The sequence below is a fragment of the Meriones unguiculatus genome, chromosome 9 (assembly GCF_030254825.1).
Source record: "Meriones unguiculatus strain TT.TT164.6M chromosome 9, Bangor_MerUng_6.1, whole genome shotgun sequence".
NCBI lineage: Eukaryota > Metazoa > Chordata > Mammalia > Rodentia > Muridae > Meriones > Meriones unguiculatus.
The window spans coordinates 39,039,783-39,063,183 of record NC_083357.1 but is presented as its reverse complement, the minus strand read 5'-3'; the positions used below and the strand labels follow the sequence as shown (position 1 = coordinate 39,063,183).

General features: G+C 38.0%; 1 protein-coding gene across 2 annotated transcripts in view; it reads left to right on the top strand.

Annotated features, from left to right (window-relative positions):
- The window catches only part of Pkp2 (plakophilin 2), a 63,722-nt gene that overhangs the window by 21,083 nt on the left and 19,238 nt on the right, over window positions 1–23,401 (top strand). For both annotated transcript variants that reach the window (XM_021658743.2, XM_021658742.2), the window contains exons 5-6: window positions 2,633–2,840; window positions 8,501–8,678. In XM_021658743.2, the coding sequence (XP_021514418.1) occupies window positions 2,633–2,840; window positions 8,501–8,678 (386 nt within the window). The remainder of the gene's footprint in view (window positions 1–2,632; window positions 2,841–8,500; window positions 8,679–23,401) is intronic.

Below are 23,401 nucleotides of genomic sequence, written 5' to 3'. Positions count from 1 at the left end.
TACAATGTCTTGTTGGTAGAATTTGTTTTCTTTGACAAGTCTGTAGTGTCCTTTGTTTCTACTGATTATTTTTGGTTTGAAGTCTACTGTGTTAGATATTAAGATGGCTACACCAGCTTGCTTTTTAAGTCCATTTGCTTGGGATATTTTTTCCATCCTTTTACCATGAAGTGATTAAGGTGTGATTAAGGTGACATTAAGATGTTGTGTTTCTTGGATGTAGCAGAAGGATGAATTCTGTTTTCAAAGCTATTCTGTTAGTGTGTATTTTTTCTTGAGGAGAATTAAGACCATTGATGTTGAGAGATATTAATGAGCAGTGTTTGTTGATAGCCAGTTTTGCATAGTTATTTTGTTGGGGTTTTTTTTTTCCCCATCTTTTGATTTGCTGGTCTGATGTTATTTATTCCTTTTATTTTCTTCAGTGTGGTTAACCTCTTCAGGTTGATGTTTTCTTTCTGGCGTCTACAATTGGACTGGGTTTGCAAACAGATAATGCTTGAATTTTGTTTTATCAAGGAATGTCTTTTCATTTCCATCGATTGTATTGAAATAATCAATCTTTGATTTTGTGGTCTTAGAATTTGTAGACAACCTGTCCAGGACTTTCTGGGTTTTAGAATCTCCATTGAAAAGTCATGTTCTCTTCTAATAGGTCTGCCTTTATATATTACTTCATTTTTTTCCTTTCAGCATTTAATATTCCTTTTTTGTTCTGTATATTTGGCATTTTTATTAATATGTGCCATGAAGAAATTTCTTTTCTGGCTCAATCTATATGATGTTCTATATGCTACTTGTACCTTGATAGGCATCTTCTTCTTTGAGTAAGAAAAAATTTCCTCTATTATTTTGTTGAAAATATTTTCTGTGGCAATGACCTGCAATTCTTCTCCTTCATATACACATATACATACATTTTTTTAATGCCCTGATTTACTTAGCCTTCTAAGTCTTAGTCTACTTTACGGCTCAGGCAGAGGCATATGAGACAATACTACCCCCAGAAGTCCTCTCTTGAGATGCCCAAATTTGGCCTAACCTTCAACCAAGCACTCAGACAATGTCTGTCCCATTTTTGGTTTTTATATAACTTTTTTATATATATAAAGTACTTCCCTTAAGGTTATCACAAGCTAAAATGTAGATAAAATATATGACACTCAATACTTCTAACAGACAGAATGGGAAGGGAAACTTGTTATTGTGGTTATTATTATGGTATAATTTACTATTTAGAGTATTGTATAAAGCTGTTTTTATTCCTCTCTTGGTAGTCTTTTCTCCAATTCTACCAAAAGAAAATGTAAGGTTTGAAGACTCTTGCCATAAATTTCACTTTCGCTATTTTTTTCATATTCATTTATTGTATGTTTGTGCCCACACACATGTATCATGGCACACAAGGGGAGATTAGAGGGCAACTTGTGGGAATTAATTGTCTTCCTCTACCAGGGGTCAATCTTAGGTCATCAGGCTTGACATCAAGCACCATTACCCACTGAGCCACCCTGCTAGCCTTCACTTATGCTTTCTGTGTGAGGGAGGGAAGCTAGAGTTTGATACTTAGGTAATACACAAATGAGCTGGCTGCTCAGGCACCTCTATGCTTCATTGAACATCAAGCCCATGGGCAGTTATAAAAACTGACTTCCTAACAACTTCTACATTATGATGATGCAAATGAGTGAAGTCTATACCAAAAGCCCTTGCCAACTTGAAATTTTGCAAGGCATATGTAGATGGAGAAAAGATGAGAGCAACTATGAAACTGCAAGTTAACACTCTGGATGACATGTCTGCCTCTTCTATGGTGTTTGCAGTCTAAAACACCAAATTACTGCTCAAGTTGACATTGTTCACTATTTGGCTTCTTTTAACCTTACATAATCTGTGAATCTAACGCCTTTATTTTATTTTGTCTTGGTTATTGTTGTTCTGTTTTGAGACTGGGGCTCACTTTGCAGCTTTCTAGTCTTCTGCTTCAACTTTTCAAGTGCTAGGATTACAGGCATACAGTAGCATATTCAGCTAAGTAACCTGTTTTTCTCTTTCCCTTACTAGTTGTAGCACTCTCTCTTAATAGACGACATGTTCTTCCTTGCATGCATGGGTAGAAGAAAATGTTTTAAAATAGCACATCAAAACGTATAAATTTTTTACTTAAAATTCTCACATAGCTTATGTCATCCTTATAAATACTCAAAGCAGTTGATGGTAACTTAGATTTGGAGATAAGTTTCAAGGCTCCCAATACTGCCATAATAAATGCATTTTTCTGCTATTGATGGTAATTCTATTCATTTTTATTATCTATAAACATTTATCCTAAAAATTACTTATGTAATTTTGTGTTCTTTAATAAAATTGTCTAGTCCCCAGATTTAAGGTTATCCTATTTTTTACTGTTTTCCAGGCTTTTGTTACCAAATGCCCTTTACTCATCCCTTCCTTAATTAACCTTTCTTCTTGAAGCTCATTGACAGATTTTGCTTATGGAACAGATTTTCACCATAATCTGAGTCTCATATTGTGCTACATTCAGTTGTTGAGTCCATCAGTGAACATTCGTTCCTGAGTGTCTTAATGCCACACCAAAAATAATAAGTAGGAATATATACATTTATCCCAGGTTAATCAGCTTCGAGGAATCCCTAAGCTCCTGCAGCTGCTCAAAGTTCAGAATGAAGATGCTCAGCGGGGTGCGTGTGGGGCCTTGAGAAACTTGGTATTTGAAGACAATGACAACAAGTTGGAAGTAGCTGAACTGAATGGTGTACCTCGACTACTCCAGGTGCTGAAGCAAACCAGAGACCTGGAGACAAAAAAGCAAATAACAGGTATAGCCTACTAACCAGTAAGAGTCTTACAATGCAGAGCCAACCAGAGACTTTATGTTGTGTCTTTTTCTTATGTTTTCTGGAATGGAATGGATGGCTCATTAATATAAGCCATCAGGAAATGGCTTATATCCAGAATTTGAACTCCATTCTTCTGGTGAAAATATTCTGAAGTTTTTGTTTAATATTTTAAATTGGAAACTCTATAAACCTATGACTAAATGTTTTTCAAACAACTTTTTGACAAGATTAACTATGTGAAAAATTTACTTAACTTCATTAAGAGCCAGCTTTGTGATTTGAGAGTTTGTCAAGATTTGACATTATCCCAAACATTCTAGAGTAAAATGAGAAGAAGTATGTACAAGTGTTTATTCAACAGTCAGCATCTAGATTTGTGAGGGGAATGACATGGAGTGGTACATATAAATGTTCATTATTCAAATTGTTCAAAATGCAAAGAGCCATTTTTTTCTATCTGTATATCATCTGGACTCCTCTTACTATGACCTTCATAGCTCATGTCGTTTTGAAGTGTAGTTAGCACCAAAGAGACTTTAGATTTTGAGATATTATGAGGTATTAAATCTCAGTTTTACTGTCAAAGAAACTGTGCTTCAAGGAATGTAATATTTTTAAAGTTATCGAAAGGTTTTAAGAATTAATAATAGTTACCAGTGTTCTGGTAAATTCTTTTTTTATTACTACCAAGACTTGAATCCAGGCCCTTGTTCATTCTTGGCAGGTTTGCTGCTAGAAAAATCTCTTAATTTTTCTTCTATAAAATTTTAGCAATATATCCTACTTAAATTTTTTATTTTTATTTTTTTAAATCTGTTAGGACCTTGTACGTGCTGAGCTAGGAGATACCTAGCCCTTATTTTGATATATCAACTGTATAAATTATATGAAGGATATCACCAAGCTGCCCTGCTGTCCACATGCTATGTGTCCTATACAAGATTTCTCTCACATCTGTCACATGAAATATCTGCAGAAATTAACAGTGATGCCTTCATTCAGTCAACATTTAGAGCACAACTTCCAGATGTTAGGCACTGAGCCATGAACTGGGGAAATTATTTTAATTTTTTTTCTATTTAAAGCATGAAAGACTTTGCATGATAAAAGACCAACCCTTGCATTTAGAACCCAGCATGTTCTCCATTTAGTAGTAAACCATAAGAAAATCAAGCATATTCTCCTTTTCATAGTCAGAAAATACTCTTGCGAAGAGGTTGTCTCATTGTGGGTCTTTAAAGGGCTGCAAAGGCCTTAGTGGTAACCTAAAGGAGAATGATCATTGTTCATGGCAAAGTGAATTTGACTAGAAAGGAAGGAGATGGGATCTTACAAAGGTGGGTCACAGCAGGGAAACCTGGATATGAGTGTTGGGTTAGGACACCTATTTTGAGAAAATAAATCCGTTAAACCATACTTCTCTTGTACAGATGATAGAAGGCTAAAGTCAAAGAGCATTACAGCTGATGAATGCAGAGCAAGCCAGACCTCTGTACAGGAGGACAATTAATTGTATTAATTGTACTGAATTAGTGCTTTGGCATTTGATATAAATTGTCTAAATGATTCCCTTTAGCTGTAGAATAAGTGCTTTCTAAGCCTCAGAACAAAATTGTTGTCCTAACATAGACACATCTATATAGTAAGAAATATACATGTAAGTCTTCCCAAGTCTCAGAACTGTTGCCCTAACATAGACACATTTACATAAGAAGCCTGTATGCTAGTTTTCTCTTTATTGACCCTGCTGTCATTTGTCTGTGTCACTATCATTTCTGATCCCTATTCTTCAGTGAAGATGGCAATATTCCTTCACTGTAAAAATATATATTTTGTTATGTAAAAGTTAAAGGAGATTTAGTTAAATAACTGTATCTCCTTTTGTAGTAGGCAAGTTAGTAAAATATGTGTTTTAATACTATAAGACCCCTTCACTACCTTTACTAGCTTTTTAAATTTTTTTTGTATCATCAGAGTTGGTGTCAAGTTTGTGGGTTGTGAAATTCTTATAGCTCTTATAATTGCTAGGTTTTCAGATTATCACTGACTAGAATCTGTTTGTTTGTTTTTTCTTCTTGGCTAAGATAAGAACCTGCTGGTAGAAGATAGACTGACCTCAACAAAGAGAGAAAAACTTGAGTTCTGTGAATAAACTAACCAGAAATTAAAATAGAGACAAATAAAAACTTAAACCCAAATATTATGTTGCTGAATCTAGAGTCTAACCATTAAGTCACATCTATTCCCAGTCATGAGGCTACATATTAGCACTCCTTAGACCGTTGTTTTTCTACTGCCAAAAATTTGGGAATTTAAGGAATGTATCCTGTTTCCCTAGCTATGCTGTGTAGCCTTGGCTGGCTTTAAACTTGCCTCATTTTCTTGAGTATTAAGATCATAAGCAAGTACCACCATATCCAGAAAGAAACTGTTTAATTGTCCACAAAAAAAGCATAGTTCTCATCCCATAGGGCATAAGAGAAAGTTTTTTCTGAGCCAGATATGACTGACATGTCCTGGAACCCAGAGTTTTGTTACACCAAATGTTCCAGTGTGGTAATGATTTCATGAAGCTTTGATAATAACAGATCAAAAGCAAGCCATAAATCAAGGTGTTTGTTAAGTACATTGATGGAAACATCAGATATGAGAGTTAAATTTAAGTGAAGAAGTCTCTGGAAATCTTAGGGGCTATCTGATGACATTCTTAGTATTGGTAGAAGCTGGGGTCTATTTGCATATTACAGAAGGATTTTAACTGAACCAAGGAGGTAATTGATAGCATGCTATTAAAGGGATTAAAGATCACTCAAGATAATTTGACTCCCAACTCACCAACAGCATTAAAACTTTAACCAGTCTCAAAGAATGTTTAATATAGGTGTGGGTTCCTTGACTGCAGAACTTACATTCAGAAATAAAAAATTTTTTAATTCATATTGAGATTCTGATGTCCCAGATTTTGGTCTGTTACTGGGTTCCTTTGCAAACTTCCAGTCTAACACTAACTTGAGCATAACAATCCTTGTTAACATTTTAGTAAAAAGTGAGCTAATTTTTACCCAGCCCAGTAATAAAGCTGGATCTTTGAAGTAGATACTTCTGGTTTCTACAAAGTGGTTTCCTCAAAATCTCCCTCCTTAAAGTTTTCAGTTAGTGATTCTGGCTTTGCCTCCTATAAACACAGAGAGTGGTCTTCGTCTTTTTAGTTTAACCTTCTTTAGTGACTAGACAATGAGAATCGCCACATATAGTAACCCTAACATCTTTAAGCTTTGTGCTGAGTAGTTGCCCTATTTCTAGTTGATTACTTATTAAGCTTGTGTGTCTGTGTGCAGAAGGGTATGTGCATAAGTATATCTCCAAAGAATACTTTTATTTCGATGTTATGCCATCCAGAAATCTGGTAGTCATGACCTATATTTACATTATCATTATCCCACATTATATTTTTTTAAAATTACAACAAAACTTCCTAAATTATGTATTTCTATGTAAGTAATGTACATGCCAATCTAAAAAGGATGTATATCGACTGTTAAAGGAAAATTTCATTCCCTTTGTTCAAAGTAATCCTCTTTAGTTTTTATGTAAGATGTACTGAGAGCACTTTGTATGGTTCTTTGTAAGAGCGAAAACTTCATTGTGTATCAGATTTTCCAGCCACTGGCAGGCAGAGAAGCTTTTTGATTCATTTGCTTATTTTAAACTTAAGGAAGCCCCCTCCCCACTACCAGCCTCACCCTCTCCTCCTCTCTTACTTTCTCTCCTCTTTTCTTTTGTAGCTTAGTAACCAAAACTCAACCACAGGCCTTACATTGTCTCCAACTACCATCTGAGTTTTATTCTCTCTGTCCCCCTTCCAGGGCCTCTTAAGATGAAGTGAGAGGGAAGAAGCCATTGTATTGCAGAACCCACGGCTGAGACACTGCTCCTGACTAACCCCAAATGCTAGTTTGATCAGGAAAAGACTTCCTGCAGGCCAGAAATCCTGTTCCCAGCAGACATCAGTCCTACCGTGACCATATCTAATGGAAGCTATGTGTAGGCTGCATGAAAATCTGGTTGCTCTTTCAAAAATTAGCTATTATACACAGCCAAAGCAAACTGCTTAAGCCTGAAACATTAGGCCTAATGTGTTTTAATTGATTGGGTCAAACACACAAAGTGTTGAATAATTTCCAAGCTTTAACTACGTAGACCATTATTTTAGTCATTAAAATCAAGAGAGATGATATCACCTATTGTAACATAGATAGCCTATGCTTTCACTGCAGTACATTTAAGAAGTAGGAATTACTGCCTGGGAGGATCGAAGAGGATAAGATAAGAAAGGGAAAATCACCCCTTCTCTTTCCTGGCCTTTCTTTGCTCTTTCCTGGGTAGCAGTGAGTTAGAGCAACCTATTGGGGAACAAAAGATAGAAGGCAGCACTACACATGGGCAGAGCCATTGTCACAGCAAATTGTAAGTCCATAATACCTCCACTGAGAAGTATTTGGGTACCAGAGCTACATTTTAAAAAATCCGACCCATATATGTGATTTTCTGTTATCTTTTAGCACCAAGTTCCAGTTTCTATGTGAAAATGCCCTAGAAAACCTGGTATTTTATTATCTTAATTTTTTTCCTAGTTGGCTATGCAACCTTTCCCTTTAATAATGGCATCAAAGGGAAAGTTAAAGGACATGTGATTCCAATCTTTGACAATAGTGTTGTGGAGAGATAAGATGCAGTGCTCTTTGTCTTTTACTGCCAGACTCTAAAAAAATATGGAAGGTGTTTAGCAAAAGTCCATAAGGGACAAATCCCATCATTGGGTAGCAGCTGGCAAACCTTAGCTGGAAATGTTGATCAGCTCTGCAGCAGGCTAAAGAAAAGTGTTCTACAGGCATTGTTGTCATGAATGGGACAGAAAATACCAGGTGAAGGTTACAGGTAGAAGGAGCAGCAATTAGGAACATTGCCTGCTTCCTGACGTTTCTCAGGGAGAAAACCAAAAGACTGAATTCCTTCAAGTTGTTAAAATAGTAGTTATGGAGGGTGGGCAGTTTCTCACTTCCATGTTGGTGAACCGAGCATGTTAGCCCAATGAGGTCAGTGTTGTACTAGAGTCTTTAAAAAAAAAACAGCAATGAAGCTTAAGTATGTGTTGCTTACTTTTCTTATTGCTGAGATAAAAGACCAAACAAAAGTGACTTAAGGCAGTTTATTTGGGCTTAGAGCATCAAGATATCTAGTCTGTCGTGGTGGGAATGGCATCCTGGAGCTGCTTCTTCACATGGTGGAAAACAGAGAGAAGGGAAGGAACAAGACATAATAACCCACTAACGGCCTGCCCCAGTGACCTTCTCCCTCCAGCCAGCCTCCCAGAATGGGAGGTGAGCTTCAGAGCATGATCCTGTGGGGGAAATTTCACACTCAGACTATTTTATTCACACTCCTCGTTAATTTGAACCTGCATGACTTTGCATATTAAGCAATAGATAATAGTTCTTAGGATTCAGTTGTGTTAGCATTAACTGAGCTCCAAAGAGGTTTCCATCCCACATCCTTTTTAAGTATACCTATTCATAGTCCTGAAGCTGGTGGCCTTGCCTGGAGTTTGAGCACCATTCTTATTGTAGCTGTTTTTCTAGGTTTGCTCTGGAACTTGTCTTCTAGTGATAAACTCAAGCATCTCATGATAACGGAAGCCTTGCTCATCTTGACAGAGAGTGTCATCATCCCCTTCTCAGGGTGGCCTGAAGGAGACTACCCCAAAACAAATGGCTTGCTTGATTTTGATATATTCTACAATGTCAGTGGATGCCTAAGGTAATGCAACCCCTTGCCCCCACCTCTTCAGGTAGAAGATATAGTCAAATTAGGCACCCAAAGAGAAGTGAAACTGTACTCTGTTTTGGATCCTTTCTGTAATTACAGAGTTTAGTTTTGACAGGATCTGCTTGGGTGGTAACTGAGGAAATTTATTGTTTCTGTCTAGATAATCACACTGTCTTAACTAACTTTCTAGTTAATACCGGGCTTATTCAGAGTTATCATTACTGTGATGAAACATGATGACAAAAAGGGGAGGAAACTTATTTGGCTTATATTTCCACATCATTGTTTATCATAGAAGCAAGGCAGTCAGGACAGGAACTCAAGAAGGGAAGGAATCTGGAGTCAGGAGCTGATGCAGAGGCCATGAATGTGTACTGTTTACTGGCTAGCTCAGTCTGCTTCCTTATAGAACCCAGGACCACCAACCCAAGGATGGCACCACCCTTGTGGACTTGGGCCTCCCCCATCAGTCAAGAAAGTGCCCTACAGGCTTGCCTATCACCTGCCTTTTTCAGTGACTCTACCTTGTTAGTTAAATTGACATAAAACTAGTCAATATAATATCAAATAACACTTTTATTTAAAGCATTGTGTTAGCTACTGGAAATTATACAAAGAATACATAAATAAATAATAAATAAATTTACTCAATTCCATTATAAATAAAATAACCCACGGTGACTAAAAAAAAAGTAGTCTTAAAGAATTTGGGTGAAATGAATGCACAAATGCAATTCATGAAAAACTGAATAACAATCAAGTGTGACAAGGACAAAAGCTAAGGCTCAAGTGATATCATGCTTGCTTAGCATGCATAGTCCTTTAAATTGAAGGAACCCCGAGCAAATGAAATTTGGAGTAGTAGAAAGTCATCAAACAAAAGATAGAAACATAGCCTAAGGACAGATTTCAGAGTCACAGAAGTGATTGTGAGTAGTTAATTTTTCTTTTATTCTGATTGCAGAATTAGCTAGTGTCCAGTGAGTTGGAAAAGGATTAAAGAAGGAAAAAATACAGTAGTAACAGGAAAGATACATTAAGAAGATGATACTAGACTAGCAGTGGGTGGTAAAATTTAAGTCAGTAAAAAGAGATAACTGTGAGTATTGAACTAGCAAGTGATTGTTGACATGGCATTGCAACTGAGGGACATTATGTTGTGGCTACAAACCAGCCATAATGAGAGTGTTTCCATGGAGAAAGTGACGGCTGTTACACCCTGTTCTCCATATAGCATCCTTGGTTTGCAGAAGTTTATTATTTTAACATGAAAAGATGAATAAGTAGTATAACCATATTTCTCTATATGTATAATTTTTCAAAGTAGAAACAAATAACTTTTAAAAAGATATTACGAAACCTCAGTATTCCCTTCACCTAGTTAAAGAAGAAACTCTTTTAAAGTCATGTCCCCTTTTAAATCTTTTAAAAAAATTTTTTGAGATTATGATATAATTACATTTCTCCCTTCCCCTTCCTCCAAACCCTCCCGTTCATATACTCCTTGTTATCTATCAAATTAATGACCTCTTTTTTTTAATTAATTGTTGTTGTATATGTATTTATATATGTATTATATATTGTATATGTTATTGTATATGTATGGGTAAGTGTTTCTAACAGCCTGCTCTGTCTGTAAGATTGTTTTCAGGACTGTACATTGATATTGGTTATCAGTTGGGATGCTCTTCTCTGGAAGACTGTTTTTCCTGCTCCCAACATTCCGTAGCTGCCTGCTCCCAACATTCCGTAGCTGCCTGTAGTTCTTTTGGTGGGGTTGAGGCCTTGTTGGCTTTCCCCTATACATGTTGACATGTCCATTATTGTCCTTGTCTGGCTCACATTTAGGTAGTCATGTTGGTGAGAATTTATGGGTTGTAGCTTCTGATATTACAAGGAGATACAATCTCACAACAAACTCCCTGGTCCTCTGGCTCTCACAATCTTTCCTCATCCTATTCTACAAGGTTCCTAGACTTTTAGATGAAGGGAATGTTTTATAGACATCATTGGGACTGAGCTTCATGGCCCTACATTTTGACTGGTTGTGGTTTTCTGTAGTCGTGTCTATCTGTTGCAAAAGGTATAAGGACAAATGTTGATAGATTGGTGTTAGGAATTGTGCTGGTTTAGTAAGGTGGTGGTAATAGGTTCTTCAAGATCCATGACATCACTAGCACTAAGTAATTGGCTAGGTTTTCAGTAGCAGGCATAGTTTTTGCTCTTGTTACGTGGATCTTAAGTCTAATAAGAGTTGTTTGTTATTAACAGGGTATGCATGCCTCTACTGCTGCCCATAGGGTTACTGTGCCATGTTGGTCATTGGTGTAGCACATGGGCATCATTGCTGGGTAGGACTTTTCATTGCTTCCATCCTTAGAAGTTTCCCCCCATAGAACCATTTTTTCTTTTTTCTTTTGAACTTTCTTTTCCCCCTTTTATTGAAAACAGATCATTTTTTTCCTCACATATTTCTTCCCAAATTACTTTTATGATGCCAGTATCACTGTAATACCAAAAACATGTAAAGACACAACAACAACAAATTACAGGACAATATCCCTCATGAACAAATATTCAAAAATGCTCAACAAAATACTTACAAACAGAATATAGAAATACATTTATAAAAAAATATATGATTTTATCTGATCTGAAAAGTTTTTCCAATGATACAATTTTTTAAATTATATCCTTAAGCCATTTTTTTCTTTTTTGCTCATTCTGATTTTTTTAATGTAGATACTTAAAGCTAAAATTTCCCTCACATGAACTTTCAGTTTGTCACAAAGTTTTGGTTTTTTTGTTTGTTTGTTTTTGTTTTTGTTTTGGGGGTGTGTGTTTGGGAGTGTGTGTTGTTTTCATTTTCATTCTGTTGCAGGAAGTTTTTTTTATTTCTTTCTTGGTTTCTTTTTTTCACCCATTTATCATTCAGTAATGAGTTGTTTAATCATTCTGAGTTTGAATATTTACTAGCGGTTCATATGTTATCAGTTTATATGTTTTATTGTATTGTGTTCAGATACTATACAAGGAGCAATTTCACTTTTTTGGGTTTGTAAGTATTTGTTTTGTGTCGCAGGAATCTTTCTGTGGTGCCGAGTAGAGTTTGTATCCCTTGATATTAAATAGAAAACTCGATTTGATATATGACTGCCGGAGCCAGCCAGCAGAGTCGAACGGTTCTTGAGTCGGGAGTGAGAATTAAAATTAATAAAATAAACACACTGCACACAGGAAACTTTTTAAAGGTCCAGACTCTCAACAGCCACAGCAAAAGGCAGGCTGCTGCAGCAAGCAGTAAGTCTCAAGTCTCTGCCTCCTCCCTTGCCTCCAGCCCTCTGACCTCTTTTATTGTCAGGAGTTACTTTTAGCCAGTAAAACATCTCAGAACAATAGGTTAATTTGCACAAGGAGCCTGAGGAAGAGGTGTGACCCTCACAAGCTATCCCACCTGCTGTCACAAACAAAAGGAGATGGACTTGTAAGTTCTACCCTGCCTTTAGAGAAGGTCCAGTAAAAGCAGTCTCTCTGCTGAGATTTAAATTTCAAAGCAGGCCGCTGGAGTCACGGCTCCGACATACGACACACATTAACTCTGATGTTCCTCTATTTTTTGTTCAGGTGACCTGTATATTGAAGAAAGTGGGGTGTTGAAGTAACTTACTATTAATGGATCGATGTTGGTCTGCATCTTTAAATCTAATAGCAGTTTTATATGAAATGGATACTCCAAATTTGGTGCATGTATGGTTAGGATAGTAATATCTTCTTGGTTAACTGTTCCATTGATTAAAATGAAGTGTCCCTCTTTATCTCTTCTGGTTTGATTTATTTTTAAGTCTGTTTTGTCAGACATTAGAATAGTGGCACCTGCTTACTTCCCAGTCCCATCCAATTTAAGTACTTTGGTCCATCCTTCTACTCTAAGAGGTGCCTATCTGTAAAACTACCATGTGTATTCTTGGAAGCAACAGAGAAATGGATTTTCTTTTTCCATTCAGTCTGTCTGTCTTTTGATTTGAGAATTGCAGCCATTGATACTTAAAATTATTGTTGAAGTGTGTGTGTTAATTGTGACCATTATGTTGTTGATCTTTACTGTGGCTGTTATGTTCTGAGTGGTATTTTGTGTTTTACTAATTACGGCTTCATGTTTCTTTCCACAGTCTCTCTACTCTGCTCATTCCTCTCTTCAGCCTGAAGTATGCTTCCTGTGTTCTCAAGTTTGGTTGGTTGGATATAAATATTTTTAGGCTGCTTATGTCATGGAAAGTTTTTTTTTTTTTAACTCTTATTGAAATATGGCAGAGAGTTTGGCAGGGATTATAAGTCTAGGTTGGCGCTCATAGTTTTTAAGACTGAGATGGCTCCAGGCTCTTAGGGTTTTCAAAGTTTCTTGAGAAATCAGCTGTTTCTCTTATGTGTTTTCCTTTATATGTGACTTGTGTTTTTTCTTTTATACCTTTAAATGCAAATAATTGTTATGTATACTTAGTGTTTTAACTATGATATTCTGTGAGGATTTTCTTTTTTGGTCTTGTTTATATGGTGTTCACTATGCTCTTTGTATTAGCATGTCTTTCTATAGTTTGGAAAAGGTTTCTTCTGTGATCTTGTTGAAGATCAGGTCTGTGTCATTGATGTAAAATTCTTAATTATTTTCTCTCATCTATGCCGCTATCTCAAAGATTTGTTTCTTGTTTATTTTTTTATGGTACTCCTTATTTTCCAGGAATTTTTCTGTGCTTTTTTAACTTTTTATGTTCCTTGCTTATTTGTTCTAGATCTGCAACTTTACCTTGAGTCTGATGTTCTGTCTTCTCTTTGGTCCATTCTACTTGTAAAGCTTTCCTTTGATTTTTCTAGTTGAGCTATTGGGTTGCTTAGTACCATCTTCATCCCAGCTTGAGTCCTCTTCAGTATTTTTATATCTTAATTGAAATCTGTTTTCAGGTCCTGGTTTGTCTTTACCATTTCCATCAGCCTTATGTATGTATTTTCTTATGCATCACCCAGTTTATTCTCCTTAAACTCTTTCTTCTTAATTTCATCAAGCTGTTTCTGTGTATCTTTTTTGAATGCCTTGAATCATTTGATGAAGTTTATGATTGTTATTTTACATTTTGTGTGTTGGAGTTCATCTAGATAATTCTTATTGGCAAATATTTCTGTAGGACTGGTAGGTGTGAGAGAGAAGATACTGGCTTGAGATTTTCATAATGTTGGCATTTTGTGGTGAAATGTGGGCATGTGGCCTTCTTTTGTTTGTTTTCTGAGTTTGGTAAGAACAGAAGAAGACAGGATATATGGGTGGATGGAATGGAGTCAGGTCGACAGAAGGGACAGTATATCTAGGATATACTTCCTATTTCAAGCCTGGAGTGTAGGGTAGATCTGGGTGGGCTGAATATGGTGGGGCAGAGTCCTGTGGCTGGGTAGAGAAAATCTACTTCAATTCTAGAATACCTTTGGAGTATAGGCAGGGTATGCTAGACTAGGCTGATGCGCTGGTCATGGGACCAAGGCTAGATCTGGAGAGCTGTGGAAAAGGCATGATGGAAAGATCAGAGAACTTACCAGGCAGACCCTGGAGGGGGACATGGAAATCTGCATACAAAGTGGAATGGGTGATAGAACTGGGGCCAAAGGGACCTGTGAACAGTTTCTAAGGCAGGTGTTGACTAAGAGCCTGAGTTCCAAAAATCTGAATAGCTATCTTGATCAAGATAGCTATTCAGATTTTTGGAATTTCAAAGGGGAAAGGGATCTACTTTTGTCCAAGATGGCATGTAGATAAAGTAATAAAGATATTGTATCTGGCTAGAAGGTATACTGATATTATTTTATTCAATATTGCTTTGGGCTGTCTTTGATCTTTCATGCTATATATACATTTTGAGATTGTTTTTTTTCCTGTGTAAATTTTGAGTGGAATAACCTTGAGAATGTAGATTACTTTTGTTAGGATGGCCATTTTTAGGATGGCCATGTTATTAATTCTTCCATTCCATGAGCTTAGGAGGTTTCCATATTCTGTTCAATTTTTCTCTTTGGTGTTTTAAACCTTTCCTCATAGAGCTCTTTTGTTTCCTTGGTTAGGTTTATGCTAGTTGTCATTTTGGAGGCTACCATGAATGTGATTGTTTTTCTGATTTCTCTTCTATTTTCTATTCATATATAAAAAAAGCTACAACTTTTGTGTATTGTTTTTTGTATCCTGCTACTTTGGGGAAAAAAAGCTTATCAGCTCTAAGAATAGTTTTGGTTGAGTCTTAAGGGACTTTTATATTATCTGCAAACAAGAATACTTTCACTGTTTTTCCTATTTATAGCCCTTTTATTTCTTTCTCATACTGCTCTAGCTAAAACATTAAGCACTATAATAAATAGAAGTGGGGAAAGGGAATATCTTGTTTCATCCCTGACATTATTGTGAACATTGGAATTTTTATCTAGTTAATGTGAAGTTGTCTGTAAGTATATCTACAAATGATGTGGAGGTGTGCTGTCTTCACCTCTATCCATAACGTTTATCAAGAAAGAATATTTTATTTTATCAAAAGTCTTTTATGCATCTATTGAGATGATCATGATTTTTTTCTTTGAGTCCATTTATATCATGATCTACATTTTTTTCTCATTTTTTATTAAATTTTATTTTTTATGTTAATTACAGTTTATTCACTATGTATCCCAGCTGTAGGCCCCTGTCTCATTCCCTCCAATCCCACCCTCCTAGCACTTCAAGTTACTGCAAGACTAAGCCTATCCTCCTCTGTTGGGGCCAGACAAGGCAGTCCAGCTAGGGCAAAGGGATCCAGTGGCAGTGACAGAGTTAGAGACAGCCCCTACTCTTATTATTATGGAACCCATGTGTTGACCACACTGCACATCTCCTACATATGTATAGGGGGTCTAGGTCTAGTCTATGCTTGTTCTTTGGTTGGTGGTTCATTCTCTGTGAGGCCCTGTGGGCCCAGGTTAGTTTACTCTGTAGGTCTTGTGGAGTCCTCGACCCCTCTGGCTTCGTCTATTCTTCCTCCCACTTCTCCACAGAACTCCCCAAGCTGGGCCTATTGTTTGGCTGTGGTTCTCTGCATGTGTTTCCATCAGCTTCTGGATAAAGCCTCTCAGAAGACAGTTAGGCTCGGCTCCTGTCTGCAAGCATAGAAGAGTATCACAATAGTCACAGGGGTTGGCTCTCTCCCATGGGGTGGGTCTTAAGTTGGGCCAGTTACTGGTTTTCCATTCCCTCATTCTGCCTTCCTTCTTGTAGGCAGAATAAATTTGGGGCCAAAGGTTTTATGGGTGGGTTGGTGTCCACCTCCCTTCACTGGAGATCCCATCTGGCTATAGGAGGTGGCAACTTCAGGCTCTATATCCCTCACTGCTAAAATCACAGCTAGGATCACCCCCATAGACTCCCAGGAGCCTCCCCTGTCCCAGAGATGTCCCCTCCACACACACACACACTGATTTCCATTCTCTCTTCCAGTCCTTCTCCCACCCCTCCCCCATTCTCCACATACCTGATCCCCACTCTTTTGCCCCCTTCCCTATCCAGTTCCCTCTCTCCATCTACTTCACATGTCTAATTTATTTCCACTTCTGAGTGAGATTCAAGCGTCTTCCCTTGGGCCCTCCTTTGCTTTTTTGGGTTTGTGGAGTGTAGAATGCTTATCGTGTACTTAATGGCTAATATCCACTTATAAGTGAGTACCTACCATGCGTGTCTTTCTGGGTCTGGGTTACCTTGCTCAGGATATCAAGTCTTTAATAGCAGCAATGGTAATTACCTTTTGATTTTTTTTTTAGTCTGTCACTCTAAAATATTAGCTTTCTTTGTGTTTTATATTTAAAATATTAAAAATAAACATCTTTTTAGCTCAAGAAAGCTGAGCCCAGAGGTAATTAATAGGGTGGTTGTTAGAGAGAGGACAGATAGTTTTTATGTCTTTCTATGGAAAGCTGCCAGCTTTTATTGTTTGTATTTATCTCTTAGGGTGTTCTGTTCTCTTTCTCCCTGTCACAGAGCCAGAGGACCTGCCTGACCCAGGAGAGGTGTTTAAAGGACATACTGAGAAAAAATAGTCTGAAGTGGGAGAGCTAAATCGCATATTCCAGGGTTGGGGCTTTGGCTCCCACAGCACTGGAGAATTTAGCCGCAAGAGCTCTTTTGTTTTGATAGAGTGGGGCTCATTAGCCCTAATAGCACCTAAAAGAGGAATTTAGGAATTAGGGTAGAAGTTTGAGCTAGCAAAACCTGTTGTGCAAAAATGAAGAGAAGTTTAGGAGTGAGAGTAGAAAAGAGATTTGCAGGTGGGAAACATGTTAGACATTGTGCGCGAAATTCTCAGTGCCTGTCCACCCCGGCAGGCACTTTCCCTTCTGCTGTGCCACTGCCTACATTCCTGCCTTGGCTCCATTTTCCTTTTGAGGTGTCACTGTGCCTGAGGAGTGGAGACTGACCAGCTGGCTGCCCCCCCTAACACCAGTGTTCCAGCAGTCTTTTTTTTTTAATTCTTTATTAATTATGCTTTATTCACTTTGTATCCCCCCTGTGGTTCCCTCCCTCCTCCCATCCCAATCCCTCCCTTCCTACCCCCTCTGCACGCATGCCCCTCCCCAAGTCCACTGATAGAGGAGGTCTTCTTTTCTTTCCTTTTGATCCTAGTCAATTAGGTCTCATCAGGAGTGGCTGCATTGTCTTCCTCTGTGGCCTGGTAAGGCTGCTTCCCCCTCAGGGGGAGGTAATTAAAGAGCAGGCCAATCAGTTCATGTCAGAGACAGTCCCTGTTCCTATTACTATGGAACCCACTTGGACACTGAACTGCCATGGGCTACATGAGTCCTCGGTTATCTCCATGCATGGTCCTTGGTTGGAATTCCGGCAGTCTTTAAAGACCACGTTTGTCAGCTCTGCCATCTTCTGGTGCTAGCACAGCTACTATAAGCCAGCCCTCATCTGTTGGATCCACTGTTAACTGCATTAGACTGTGTTCTTTTTTCCCGTGTGTGAATGACCTGCTGCAGTAGGGTATTTGGCTCAGCTAAATAAGTAATAGCCACTTTGGGTCATTTTATAACAATCATCAAAAAAATTTTTTCCTTATACTGTGAAGCAAAAATAATTTTAAAATTGATACCACTTTCCTGTCTTTAAGGCCTTTTGTTTCTGGTTTTTGCTTTTTATTTTTATCTTTATCTTTTATCCTTCTGTTTTGGAGGAGACCCACCAGATTTATACAGGGTGTTCAGTTACAATTTAGTCAACTTTATGTTGTGGTAAATAATCTGTAATCAAATTCCAATGCACACTCATCAGTTGCAAACTCACCCTTTTAGGTGGTATTTTGTCCTTAAACTCTTAACTACATGTTCCCATATCTTTAAATTTATAGAACCAAGGGTAGTTTTATTTTTGTTTTTGTTTTTTTAATAAAAGTAAGGAACTTTTGTTGTTGTTTTGAGACAGGGTTTCTCTGTATAGCTCTGACTGTCCTGGAACTTGCTTCAAACTGCCTGCTTCTGCCTGAGTGCTGAGATTAGAGCCATGTGCTGCCACCGTGCCCACCGTATAAAGAACTGTTTTAGGCACTCTAGCAATACATTACAAGAACTAGAATGTAGAAATATACAACCATCTAAAGGAAAGCAAGTACTCTTTAGAATCCAGCTGCCTTGGGTTTGAATTCCTAATGCTTCCCTCGACCTTCTGGCGGTCCTGCTAGCATGACTTCTGTCATTTGTCTATGCACTACAACTGTACTTAACTCTTTCTCCCTATTCTAGGGCATCCCTGCTCAGTCGCTAGTTTGACCTGGACCAGCAGGTCATTCTTCAGTGACAGGATTATGTGGTGTCAGGGGTGGAGAAGATAGAGAAGATAGACAATGGAGAAGACAAAGGCTGGGGTCAGGAGGTCTTACACCAGCTGGGATCTATGTCCAGCATGTGCCTGGTTTCAGACAAGGAACTATGTTCCCCTTCTATATACATCAGGTTCTCAGGGAACACCTTGGATCAGCCCAGTCCTCAACACCCCTCTCCCTTAATATCTTTTTTTCAGATCATGTGGGCTCCTTTTAGTTTCTGGCCTTTCCTCACATTTATTCCTATTTGAAGATGCACATTTAATAGTTAGAGGCAGGAATTACTCTTTGGGCCTAACTTACATAACTTAATATTTTCTTTTTTTTTCTTTTTTTAATTTTTATTTTTTTATATTAATTAACAGTTTATTCACTTTGTATCCAAGCTGTAGCCCCCTCTCTCATTCCCTCCCATCCCCACCCTTCCTCCCTCTTCTTCTCCCATTCCCCTCTCCAAGTCCACTGATAGGGGAGGTCCTCCTCCCCTTCCATCTGACCCTAGCTTATCAGGTCTCATCAGGACTAGCTACATTGTTCTCCAACTTAATCTTTTCTAACTCAAGCTGTTTTCCTGAAACTTTCATTTTTTTTTTTATATAACTGAACAAAATCCATTGCATATATGTACAGAATTGTCATTGTCCATTCGTTTTCTGATGGGCATCTCAACTGATTCTATTTGCTCACTATTTTGAATAGAGCAGTCACAAACATGGAAGTGCACAAATCTGTTATGGTAAGGATTAGAGCTCTTTGTGTGTATGCCCAGGAGTGGTTCAGCTGGGTCATATGGTAATTCTCTTTCGGGATTTCCGGTGATTATATTAGCTTATATTCCTACTAATAGTGTATAAGGTTTCTCTTTCCCTATATCCTCTTCAGCATTTTTGTCATTTGTTTTCTTGATGATGACCATTCTGACAAGGCTGACATATTATCTCAAAGTAGTTTAAATTTGCATTTCTTTAATGGCTACAAATGCTGAACAGTTTTCTAAAATATTTCTTAGCCGTCTGTTTTATTTATAGAGAGTTGTTTCATTTTTATTTTTCTTTTAAGTCTGCAGGGAATTGGATGTAAGATTTCATGCATGATAGAGGTACACCCACTTAGTGCCCCTTACTGCCCATCTGCATTTCTTCTTTTGAAAACTGTTCAGACCTCCCCACCCCCCAAGGGAGGAGCAGTCCTGCTAGGCCACAGAGGAGGACTTTGCAGCCAGTCCTAAAGATACCTGATAAAACAGGGTCAGATGAAAGGGGAGGAGGTCTTCCCTAATCAGTGGACTTGGAAGGAAAGGGGCAGGGAGGAGATGAGAGAGGGAGGGTGGGATTGGGAGGGAATGAGGGAGGGGGGCTACAGCTGGGATACAGAGTTAATAAAATGTAACTAATAATAAAAATTTAAAAAATAAATAAATAAAAATGTAAAAAAAAAAGAAAACTGTTCAGATCACTCTTAGTTGTTAGGCTGTTTGTTTATTCTCTTCTATATAGAAACTTTTTTTAATTTCATATAGTCTCATTTGTTAATTCCTGTGCTTTTGAAATTCTATTCCCATTCTTCAGGTTTCTATATGAATGGTGATTCAGTCATGACATCATTAATCTTAGCAGAAACATATCAGAATTCCTTTTTAATTCTAGCAAGGGCCAAGTTGTTTTTTGCTCTTTTCATTGTGACACTAAGGAATGTGAGAGGTAAACAATCTTGGAGATAGTCCAGAATCACAAATCTCCCCCCAGGCAAGGAATCTGAAACATTTTAAAATTGTGAAGTCTGAGACTACTTCAGAGATATACTGAGGTCAGAATCGACCCCCCCCCCCCGACTCCATTCTTTCCCCTAACTCCATTAAAACTATATTGGGAGTTCAGGAGGGAGCCCTAATATCAGTCATTGGCTGCAGATACTGTGTTGGGGTCTGGTTAAGGTTAATAGTGCCTTCAAGTGAGCACCATTTTTTCCTCATTGGGCACATGTTACTGAGGACTGGTTCAGAAGTTTATTCTTTTTTTAATTTTTTTATATTTTAATTACAGTTTACTCACTTTGTATCCCAGCTGTAGCCCCCTCCCTTATTCCCTCCCAATCTTGCCTTCCCTCTCTCCCTCATCTTCTCCCATGCCCCTCTTGTTCTCCTCTTCCTCCATCTGACCCTAACCTATCAGGTCTCATCAGGACTGGCTGCATTGCCTTCCTCTGTGGCCTGGTAAGGCTGCTTCCCCCTCAGGGAGAGGTGATCAAAGAGCCAGCCACAGAGTTCATGTCAGAGACAGTCCCTGTTCCCATTACTAGGGAAACCCACTTGGATACTGAGCTGCCATGGGCTACCTCTGTGCAGGGGTTCTAGGTTATATCCATGAATAGTCCTTGGTTGGACTATCAGTCTCAGAAAAGACCCCTGGGCCCAGATTTCTTGGTTCTGTTGCTCTCCTTGTGGAGTTCCTGTCCTCTCCAGGTCTTTCTATCTCCTCCTTCTTTTCATAAGATTCCCTGCACTCTGACCAAAGTTTGGCTATGAGTCTCAGCATCTGCGTTGATACCTTGCTGGGTAGAGTCTTTCAGAGGCCCTCCTGTCCTGTTCCCTGTTTTCTCCCTTTTCTGAGGTCCAACCCATTTTCCTTTCTGAGTGAGGATTGATCATCTTACCCTGGGTCCTCCTTCTTGCTTAGCTGCTTTTTTTTCCCCCCCTCTAGGTTACATTTATTGATGATATGTATTTTCTTTTTCTTTTTGTTGTTGTTGTTGTTTTTAATTTTTTATTTTTATTATTAGTTACATTTTATTAACTCTGTGTCCCAGCTGTATCCCACTCCCTCGCTTAGCTTCTTTAGGTGTACAGTTTTTAGTATCTTTATCCTATATTATATGTCTAATATCTACTTATAAGTGAGTATGTACCTTTCTGTAGAAGCGTATTCTTACTTTGCAATAGAATGGTTATTTTGGTATATTTAATTTATACTTCTGAGATACTTTCTATGTTAACTCTCCATTGGGTTACATACAGGAAAGAGTAATAAATAAGTATTTCTCAGCATTCAGGAGGCAGATTATAAAAGGATCATGCTGTCTATATTCTGTTTCCTAAACCCATTAAAGATTAGCTATTAAAATGCTTTCAGATAATTGTCATTTTAAATAAATTGTTGGTTTTATCAGAGTATTATAAAATGCTTGTGTCTAATGACCTCCTTTCATAGGTAAAATGGTATCATCTACCCTTGTTTATATTTTTGGATAGCTGAGTATGATGGGAAATATTTTTGATATGTAAAGGCAGTACTGTAGCATTTAGATTTCATGTACTTCTGTGAGCAAAGACATCAAGTGCCAGAAACCCCTGATAAGTTCTATTTCAAGCCAGTAGTGTCTGGATGATGGAGTCTACCAGATAACCATTAGCTGCTGGAAACTGGCAGCAGTTCCACACTGAGTTAGCATCCTGAGCAGAGTAAACACTCTGAAGTTAGACAAAGCTATGTCCTCTTTGAAAAGGATACAGGAGGTTTAGCTAAGTGAACAAGACTGAACTTTTGACTTGTCAAAGCAATTTTAAGGGATCATTTCTCTAATCCAGTAGTTGGAAAAAAGTCAGAAGCTTTTAAACTTAAAGAGCATTTTCTTGTGGTTGGGGACATATAACATTTGCTAAACAAAGAGCAGAAAGAATGAATGTTGGATAAGGTTTTCTCTCTCCTGTACCGCTCTGCACAGGATGAAAAAATCGTCCTCCTATAGGACTGGAGAGATAGCTCAACAGTTAAGAGCACTGATGCTCTTACAGAGGATCCATGTTCGATTCCCAGCCTCCACACATCTCACAATCATCTGTAACTTCAATCTTGGGGGATCTGAGTCCCTCTCTGACCCTTCTCCCACAGACACTGCATTGACATGGTGCAAAGGTCATACACATAAAAATAAAATGGAAGAAAAATAGTTCTCTTATCCTGACATTACCACTAATTTGTTGTCATCAGGAAAAGTAAACTAAACTCTTTGAGGCTGTTCCTTTTTCATGTGAGAAACTGGGAGACCGAAAAAGATGTTTTTCAATTCCTGAGACACTTGTTATGATTTTCTCAGGTAACTATAGCTGGTGTCCATTCTGCTCAGAAGAATCAAAAGAACTCTCTCACTGCTTTCAAAGTGAAGCAAGACCTTTGACTTATCATCAGCAGATGAACATTGGGTTTTACAAAATTAAGGCTAATGGAGGCAGGGGTTCTTCCTAAGCTCGGGGATCCCCAAGGACCCTCATCTGGCCTTGACAGTGGAAAAGAAAAGTGATGAATTTTGGCTACCTTTGTGGTTTTAAACACCCAACAAAATGTATAATCAAAGATTAAAATGATCAGTGTGTTTCTTAACAGCAATTCTTAATGGGCTCAGAGAGTAGTCAAAGGTGGACAGTGCCAGTGTAAACAGTCATTTCTTAAGAAAAATCTATAGTCACATGGTTTTGTTTCCACTTAATAAGCCCATTCAATATATTTTTAAAATGTGTTTATTACTGGAAGAGATATGCACGTGAAGATCAGAGGATGGCTTGGCTGGAGTCCATTCTCTCCACCATGTGTTCACCATTAGTAAGCTCAGATCCTCAGGCTTGGCAGCCAACTCTATACCTCTAAGCCATCTCAGCACCCTTCATTATCTATTCTTGTAATTGACAAAACAACCAAGTTTTTCACATACAGCAAAAATGAAGGGAATTAAGCTTTTGAAGAATTAAAATCACTGAAAGAATTTTGTTAATATCAGAATTTTCATTGTGTCAGTTCAACACCATTAAATTGTTTGAACTATCTTCTTTCCTTCACTGTTAAGTTG